The sequence below is a fragment of the Taurulus bubalis genome (genome assembly GCF_910589615.1).
Source record: "Taurulus bubalis genome assembly, chromosome: 11".
Classification (NCBI taxonomy): domain Eukaryota; kingdom Metazoa; phylum Chordata; class Actinopteri; order Perciformes; family Cottidae; genus Taurulus; species Taurulus bubalis.
Window position 1 is genome coordinate 4,987,544 of NC_136599.1, and position 9,228 is coordinate 4,996,771.

At 46.7% G+C, this 9,228-nt stretch overlaps 1 protein-coding gene across 1 annotated transcript in view; it reads left to right on the plus strand.

Moving 5' to 3' along the window:
* Positions 1 to 6,782, plus strand: part of tmcc1a (transmembrane and coiled-coil domain family 1a) — a gene marked incomplete at both ends in the record, with an annotated part of 28,067 nt that extends 21,285 nt beyond the window's left edge. Inside the window, 4 exons of the mRNA XM_079225949.1 lie at positions 2,247 to 2,504; positions 2,671 to 3,362; positions 5,015 to 5,150; positions 6,468 to 6,782. Of these exons, the coding sequence (XP_079082075.1) occupies positions 2,247 to 2,504; positions 2,671 to 3,362; positions 5,015 to 5,150; positions 6,468 to 6,782 (1,401 nt within the window). The remainder of the gene's footprint in view (positions 1 to 2,246; positions 2,505 to 2,670; positions 3,363 to 5,014; positions 5,151 to 6,467) is intronic.
* Positions 6,783 to 9,228: the final 2,446 nt, after the last annotated feature.

A 9,228-nucleotide genomic window follows, 5' to 3' on the forward strand; every position in this document is an offset into this window, starting at 1 on the left:
CCTCTACCCGAAGGAATGTGCCCTTAGCTAAGTGTGTGTGTGTGTGTGTGTGTGTGTGTGTGTGTGTGTGTGTGTAAAAGGATGTCAGACTGGTTTTTCTTGCCCTTTAGAGCTGCTCTCTATCGGCACAGACGGAGTTGATGTAGTCTCACATCACATCAGGGCTCAGTCCGCCCTCCGTCCGTTTTGTTGTTGTTAAAAGAGTAATTATGAATGACAGGCTCTGGTGCAACGGACACCATTATAGTTTAAGTAGCAGTTTACTGTTTAAAGGGACAGTTCACCCCCAAATAAAATAAATACCTATTTACCCTCTTATCTGTAGTGCTGTTTATGTAGCTTGAGTAGTCTAGTTTTTGAGAGATCGGCAGTAGAGATGTCTGTCTTCTCTGTAATATAATGGGACAATAGGAACTATACTTTCTACATTAAATGGCTCACAACCACGTTTGTGGGTTATCTTGCGTAACTGGTTCTTAATTTGTTTTATTTATGTAGAAACTGATACTGAACAGTATTTTGTATCTACAAGTATTAACAATAGCTGTAAAATAAATGCAGCAACTATTATGACAATTCCTTCTGAAGTAGCTTGTGTGGTACTACTCTAGTTAAGTACATATATACCTAATTGTACTTGAGGACCGTACTTGTGTATTATTCTAATTGTAGTAGTGATCTATAGCCGTTTCACCCTTCTAATACCGGTTCTTAAGAGTTGACGTTGTTTTCTTTTTTTGCCTGTGAATGTTTTCTCTATGACAGTAAAATAAATGCTATTCCTGCTGCTGGTGAGTATGATTGACGGTAGCTCAGAGGATGATGTCACCCCTCAGCTGTGAGGGGAGGGGCGTGGCCAGTAAGGGGCGGGGCTTATCGCTCTGCCAGCTCGCTGAGTTTCAGGTGCGCCTCAACTTTCACAACAAGCCCGGCGAGCTGGAGCGAGAGCAGCGCGGCGAAACCACCCGAGGAACCGGCGCGGATCTCTTACTTCTCATTTTTAAAAACTTTTTTTTAACTTCGACGCATGAAAACACACAGCTCGTCTTCACTTTGTGAGGCAAAATGCACTGGGAGCAATTCCTCCGTTTGACGAATGGAAAGGTGAGCCGCTGTGAGCGCGCGCAGCTCCGGGAAGAGGAGTTATTACGCGTTTTTTGGGGGGTAATTTCTCTCTGTTTTGTAAAAGTTTGTCAGGAGGAATCTTGACTCTTGAATTCTGGTTTTGCTGCTGGGTGCTTTGAGGTTGTTTACTGCGCTGCATGTCATCAGTTAGTTAGTCATGCAGGTGAGCTGCTGCTTTGTTTTTGACCTGTTATGGTAATAAGGCACGCCTGTTCTGAGGGTGCAAGGTGAATAACTGTCTCTTCCTGTGGTCCTTCCTGGCTTTTTTTTATTATTATTTTTTATCTGGGTGGCTTCAAATACCCCGAGGTGTGCTGGGAAGTTCAGCCGCTTATTTTGTGTGCATGAGAAGAATAATATAGGAGAATATTATTGATCTCAATCTCCCCCTCTCCGGTGTCACAGTGGTCAGTGTATTCTTCCCCGGAGGCATTTGTGGGAAAATAATCACATTTGTGATTGAAGGTGCTGCAGGTTCATAATCTTCTCCGCTTGAGTTGATTTGGATTAAGAAACGCAGGAAACCCCCAGTTTAGATCGTTTCTTTGTTTTTTTACTCAATCGCTCTGTGGCTTTTTGACTAAATCAGATCAGTGTCTGAACAACGCAGACAAATATTCATAATCTGTGAAACTACTGTGAACAAAAATCGAATATCCTGTCTGGCTTGACCTGTGTCGCCGCTCCCTTAAAACAAATAGAAGTGGAGATTAGGCTGATGCTCTTTTCCTTCTGTTCCTGTCCCTTTTAACCAAAGAAAAAAACTGTGGATTCACACTTATACACTTCAGTATCGAGCTTTGTCAGGATGTACTGGAACGTTTTTTCCCCACTTTCCTTTCTTCGTAAATGAATACAAAAATGACATCATGCATCTTTCTCTTCAGGGCAACTGACCGCGAGTGGCCTTATGCAACGTCTCATTTTGCGCTCCTTCTTGGCGACTGGCTGCAGAAATGCAGAAGCCTTTTTTTGTTTTTTGACGTGTCAGCAAAATGACCTTCAATATGCACTCCAATAACACTTTTTTAAATGTTCCTCTTCAATCCCTCCTTTCCTCCTCTGCCACCTTACCCTACCCCCTCTGTCCTTTCTCCCTCTCTTCGTCTCCTCCCTCTCAGATCGACCGGCTGGAAGTGAGCGGCCTCGGCCAAACACCCCTGGCTGTATCGTGCGGGGCCGACGGTTCGTTCCCGGGAGCCGAGGACAGCACCCCCGACCCTCAGCGCACCAAGCAGGCGATCGCCCAGCTGCAGCAGAAAATCCTCAAGCTCACCGAGCAGATCAAGATCGAGCAGACGGCCAGGGATGACAACGTGGCGGAGTACCTCAAACTGGCCAACAATGCTGACAAGCAGCAAAGCACACGCATCAAGCAGGTGAGATCTAGGAAAGTAGTCATATTTATTTCAGGTTTATCTGACAATCGGTGCATTAAAACCAAACCTGTTGATTCACTTTGTTTGTCCCGAGGAGGGGGGAGTGCGTTATTGCAGTGTAATGTTTGTTCCCCTCACTCATCAAAACCCGCTCTGTGGCTGTCAGGTTTTTGAGAAAAAGAACCAGAAGTCGGCGCAGAGCATCCAGCAGCTGCAGAGGAAGCTGGAGCACTACCGCCGGAAGCTTCGGGAAGTGGAGCACAACGGCATCCCGCGCCAGCCCAAGGATGTCCTGCGGGACATGCAGCAGGGCCTGAAGGACGTCGGGGCCAAGGTCACGGGCTTCAGCGAAGGCGTGGTGGACAGCGTGAAGGGAGGCCTCTCCAGCATCTCCCAGGCCACCCACTCCGCCGCCGGGGCCGTCGTCTCCAAACCGCGGGAGATCGCGTCGCTGATCCGCAACAAATTCGGCAGCGCCGACAACATCCCGTCTCTCAAGGACTCTCTGGACGACCCCTCGGTGGAGGAGGCCGTGACGGGGGCCGGCGGACGCTCGCTCGGCAGCGCCGGCCACCACCTCCAGCCCAGTCCCAGGTACGGCAGCGAGGACGACTGCTCCAGCGCCACGTCGGGTTCCGCGGGAGCCAACAGCACCACGGGGGCCCCCGGAGGTCCGCCGAGCTCCAAGGGCAACACGCTGGAGAGGAGCCAGAGCTCCAGCCTGGACATGCTGCTGCAGGAGGTGCAGGAGCTGAGGGAGGGCCAGGCAAGGCTGGAGGAGAACCTGGACAGTTTGAAGAGCCACTATCAGAGAGACTACTCGGTCGTTATGCAAGCGCTGCAGGAGGAACGCTTCAGGTACGGAGAGAAGAACGTACGAGAGAGAGAGTGTGTGTCATACGTCCCTCAGGCACTTCCTGTTTAGAGCAAGAAAGTGTGTCATCTGTTCTATGTGGAAATATACTTCTGAATACAATACTGATGATTCATATTTCTGTAACTCGTCCTTCTTGTGAGCTCTTTTATCAAAGCTGTAGATAAAAACAAAACCTTGACCGGGACCTCCTATACATAGAGATTCAAGATATATTTTTTGTCATATGCACAGATAACAGAGTTACTCTGTACAATGAAAAGCTTATTTTGCTGGGTCTTCCTAACACACATAATTACAACAAACTTAAGGCAAAGAAAATAAGGCACAAAATACATAAACATGCATAAAGGTGCTGCTCCTGCATTATGCAGATTTTGAGTGTACCTGTGCTATTACAATGCCTAACTCTTGCGCTGACAACTTGCTTTTAAACATTTCAACGGATCCAGATATCCCTGGCTTCTGTTGGTTTTGTCACAGACACACCTGCACAGTTCCTCCAAGTACTTTGATCTTTCAGATCTTCTGTGTTATTTCGGCCCCTTTGTCCCAGCTCTGCTTATCTCGTCTCCGGCTCAGACGTCTCTGTGCAGCTCTTGTTTGGGGTTTGTCTCTGGGCAGTTGGCTTTAAAAAAAAACACACACACACACACACACACACACACACACACACATTCCTCCAGAATGTCCTGACAAGAGGGCACGAAGATTAGGAGGGCAGGACAATGGAGGGGAGGGGAGATGTGGAGAGCAGCTTACATAGCAAAAGAAACAGGGGCATTTTTCTCCCTAAAATGTCCACAGCCGTCTGCGTTTGTCCTGCAAGACCAAAATAATATCGGCCAGAACAGAATGACCACGAAGGAGCTTTTTCCAGCCCGCCTTCTGGGAATAATCATTCACAAACCAGTCTTGTTGCTCAATAGCTATTCAGGGACTGAATCAATCATTTCCATGACCAAGAACAGCCTAAAATATATATTTTTTTGAATTGTTGATGAATGTAGAGTTGACATTAATAACCAATGGACAGAAAACAAATCTTTGATGATTAATTATGTCATTTTCTAATTTAAAATCAAACACTCAGTTGTCTGTGTTCATAGTCTTGTATATTAATTACTGAACACCTTTGTGTTTTGAAGACCTCCCCTTGGGCTTTTGGAAAACATGACGTTCCCCTTTCTCAATGTTCTGACGTGGTCTATGTTAATAGACCAAACAGAGGATAAATATATCAAGAATGTTTATTGTACCTCCCTGAAATATTCAGTGAAAATCTAGTAAAAAGGGGAACAAACTTAGACGAACATACACGGATTAAGTCCAATGTCTATTCTTGTCCTACGCTCTCCATCCTGCCAAAAGTTCTAGAGCCGTATAGATCGCCCTCCTCCTGCCGGGTACCTCCCACTGGCCTCTCTCTCCTCCTGCTGACTCTCCGATTGGCCAGTTGGATCGGCAGATGAATAAGCGTGCCCTAATCTTGTCAGGGCGAGTCATCGGTTCAGTCGGGTGCCGTGTGGTCAGAAGCCCCCGGGGTCTGGTTCTGCTAATTATGCCACAGACTCACCTGTTTGTGTTTGTGTGTGTGTGTGTGTGTGTGTGTGTGTGTGTGTGTGTGTGTGCGCAGGTGTGAACGCCTGGAGGAGCAGCTGAACGACTTGACAGAACTTCACCAGAACGAGATCCTCAACCTTAAACAGGAGCTGGCCAGCATGGAGGAGAAGATCGCCTACCAGTCCTACGAGAGAGCCCGAGACATACAGGTCCGTCCTCCTGGCCGACGCGTCGCACATACAATGAACGGCCACCCAAAAAAAAAGCCGACAGTCATTGTACTTTTTTAAATTGGCTGCTTCAAAAAACCAGTCTGCCGTACAAATGAAGTGTCAGAAAGTGATGATAAGAACGCCGAGAGGATGGAGTGTTCAATTAAATGGCTGTGGTCCTCTCTGGTGAGCCGCTGAGTCACTGAAAGCGGTTACGTGACTCCTGATAAACACACACAAGCGACTGCTTTACATTTCATACACGGCAACGCACCAACACTTCACACCTCGCCTTCTGACATTCTACTGACGCCAAAAGCCGCTAAGCACCGAGTTTATTGAATATTAGTTTTTGTCCACATGTGGTAGTTTTTCTTTCAAAATGTCAGAAGTCTATTTTCACAGTGATGCTTTCATTTCCTTAATGCCACTTAATAACGGGGGTGTTGTCACTTAATGCCGGCTCCTGTCAGCCAATACCCGCCACCTCTTAGCACGCTCAGCGACTGCTCCTGGGTTTAACCAGCTCGCTCCCGTTAGCTAGGATGAATGTTTGAGTTGTAATGCTTTAACTTACAGTTTCTATCTGTAGTTGTCTATAAATATTCTTATCGGTTCATAGTCGTGTCCATTCGGAGGTCTGGCGAGGGCGTGTGCTGAAGAGAGCTCAGCCGTCTTTAATTTGCTTTTGTATGTAGTGCTAAGCTAATTAGGTCTGCTCAGACTGGACGTCAAGTTCAAGGTAGTCACACACACACACACTTGCACACACACACGCCCTCCAGCAGCTCCCGGCATGATCTCATCTGTCCATATTGGCACTGCAAACAGGAAGATGAAGTTTTCTTCACAACACGAGCGTTTCCTTGTCGTTGACTCGCATCGCTCCTCTCCTTTCCCGTCGGCTATCACGGCTTTGTGTGTTTTTATTTTTGTGTCTGCCTGCATCGAGTCTATTTACAGTTCCAAGTTGCCCCTTGGCTGCAGTTCTTGTCCCTGGAAGCAGGGGGCAGTAGAGGTCCATGAAATACACCCTTGGTAGGGACACCTGAGAAGTCTATTGCAACACAAATACAGCAGCTCAGACAAATATTCTACCTGCACTAAGATGATGATATGTAATATCAGGAACATATTTATATATAATGCAGTACATTACATTCAATTTAGCTGACGCTTTTATCCAAGTACAAACTCAATTCTATTCAAGGTATAGTCGTAAAGTAAAGTGGCCGCTGTGTGTGTCGTGGCTTTACTTCTCTGGACCCGAAGGTGACTTTGCTGACAGCCTTTCTTTTCTTTCTCCCTCTGCAGGAGGCGTTGGAGGCGTGTCAGACCCGGATCTCTAAGATGGAGCTCCAGCAGCAGCAGCAGCAGGTGGTCCAGTTGGAGGGGCTGGAAAACGCCACGGCCCGGACGCTCCTGGGAAAACTCATCAACGTGCTGCTCGCCCTCATGGCCGTCCTCCTGGTCTTCGTCTCGACCGTGGCCAACTGCGTGGTGCCGCTGATGAAGACGCGCTCGCGCACTCTCTCCACCCTCCTCCTCATCCTCCTGCTGGCCTTCCTGTGGAGGAACTGGGACGCCCTCTCCGGGTTCACGCACCGCGCCCTGCGACCCCCGGGATGAACCGGAATCCGCAAGCCAGCAACGTGTTTTTTTTTTGCGTTGGTGTGTGACACCAGGTGATGCAACTTTAGCTGCAATCGTGCAGGAAGTTTGAAGAGCGGCGGCCGCCGTTACAATGGCCGCCGCGCGGCCGGGCCACTGAGATATTCTGCCGAGCGCTTTCGGAACGCGGCATCCAGGAAAAACGTGACCCGAGCGGATCGGAGCCGAGAAGACTCGTGATTGTCTTTTAGGAAAGGACGAGACTGTTTACATTTCTGAAAATGAACTATTGCGTCGCTGTCCCTCAGAATGCAGCATTGTACTGTTTTTGTCCTTTTACGAGTTTAATCAATTGTTAATGTAATTATTTCTGATAATAATATTTTTCATTCTCGTTATTTTATTCAGTACCATGTAGCATTGCGCTCCCCTCGCGCTACACGGCGGGGAGCGCAGTCAGGAAACCGGGCCGGCGATTTGCTCCAAAGGCCCGGTCCAATTGTAGAGACAGGCAAATGTGATGATGTGGTTGATTTGCCTTTTTTAGGAAGAGAACTCTCCTCCAGCTGTGATTGGTGGATTTTAACCGAGGCTGAAAACCTTCCTGGGAGTTGCTCCTTTCTTGCTGTGATGAAATTTGTTCATACAGAACATTTTGTGACCGTGACCTTCAGTATGAGAGTCACGGCAACCAGAGACTTTTTGTGCTTCCTTACCATTTCTAATCACGTGCTTTTGACTTATTTCCTTTTTTATTAAAAGAAGAAAAGCTGTTTTATAAGGGAGATCACAACTGAAACACAAAAGACAGAAGGGGCCGGCGTGAATGAGGGGAGGAAAAAGCTCACCGTCGAAACGGCACATAAACACACAGACTGCCATATTTGCAACATTTAAAATACAATGCTGAGAAAAATTACAGGAACCAGTTTTGTGTTGTTTTTTTTTAAATGACAAAGGACCGCTGTCCGAGTGAAATCAATTTGCCGGGATAATTGTCTCTCCACCATGTTTGAGGAGATCAGGTCCGGAAAGAGAGACCACTGGTGCTCATCCAGCTCCATCCCAGCTGGAACAGGAATACTGCCGCTCTGTATCCACGCGTCCTCTCCTCCGCCATGACGGTCAAATGCTCCCCACTCGTATTGTCTTCATCTCCGCCTGTTATCTTCTCTGGCCGCCCCTTTTCTTTTCCTACGAGTACGCCGTCCTCGCGGTGGTAACCACCCAGTGCCAAAACCCTTCCAGAGGCTCCAAGCTGAGGCGCGTGAAAGAGGAGGTTGCTTCTATTCAGATATTTCATGAATGTCAAGGATGTATCCTTCTTCTTTTTTATTTTGCAAAGGAGGAAAAAATGATCTATTAGAGAATCTGAACACGAACTTCAATCTTCAGATGTGTGTTTCTGCACCTCGGGTACAGTCCCTCAGCTGGCGGCGTCCAGTCTTTTATTTCTTTCTCTCATTAAGTCAAGGACACAACAACACGTTAAAGTTCATTGTACATTTCTTGCTGAGAAGCGGATTCCCTAACAGGTGTCGAGATCATTTTTCGAGCTGCACAAAAGCACACGGCTAGGTAACATGTAAGTCAGGCGGAGGCTTGAGGGACCTTTTTTTTTGATGGAGACTTTCAAAGGCTGTCAGTCTGAAGACAGAAGGCCTCGGAGGGACTGGAGGAGTTGACTCGGGTCAGGATCACTGTCATCCTCGTCTGAAGAGAAAACCCGCAGAGAGGAACTCGCTCCATTTCTTGTCAAAGCGTTGATTAACTCGATTCGTCTCGAGACGAACATGCAATTAAAAGTGGTATATTTCATTGATTCTGCTTCCATCTCACAGCGGACAAGTTGAGAAGGGGCGGACCTTTGACCTCAGCTTGACCTTGCAGTAACACCTAATGATGTCGGGGGAGGGAGGGATGTGTGCTGAACCACTGCAGTGCCTTCTGATGTCCTTTTCTAAGTGTGGAATAAATAAAAAGCATTCCTGAACTAACTCATGAGCATCATTCTTTCTTAAAAGTGACTTCTTTTATTGTGTGTGTGTGTGTGTGTGTGTGTGTGTGTGTGTGTGTGTGTGTGTGTGTGTTGTTGTTGTTGTGGCTGCATCTTTGCTTTATGGGGATTCATCATTTCTGCAGCAGAGTTCTTACGGTCATGGAAAACCTGGAAAAGTCATGGTATTTTAAAATGGTTATTTCCAGGCCTAGAAAAGTCCTTGAAAAAAATGAAATCCCAAAAGTTTTGGGAAAGTCATGTAAATGTGTTATATTCATATAATCATGATGTTCATTTACGGCGAGTTTTAAATAATGAATATGCTTTTAAAAGAAAGACATTTAAAATATAAGCAGGCATACATACAGGCATCTATATAAATGTTTATTCTTTTAATCAAACTATTGTCTCATTCATTTGAGTCATTTAAGGTTTACTGTATGCTTTGTATTCTCATTGTTAGTT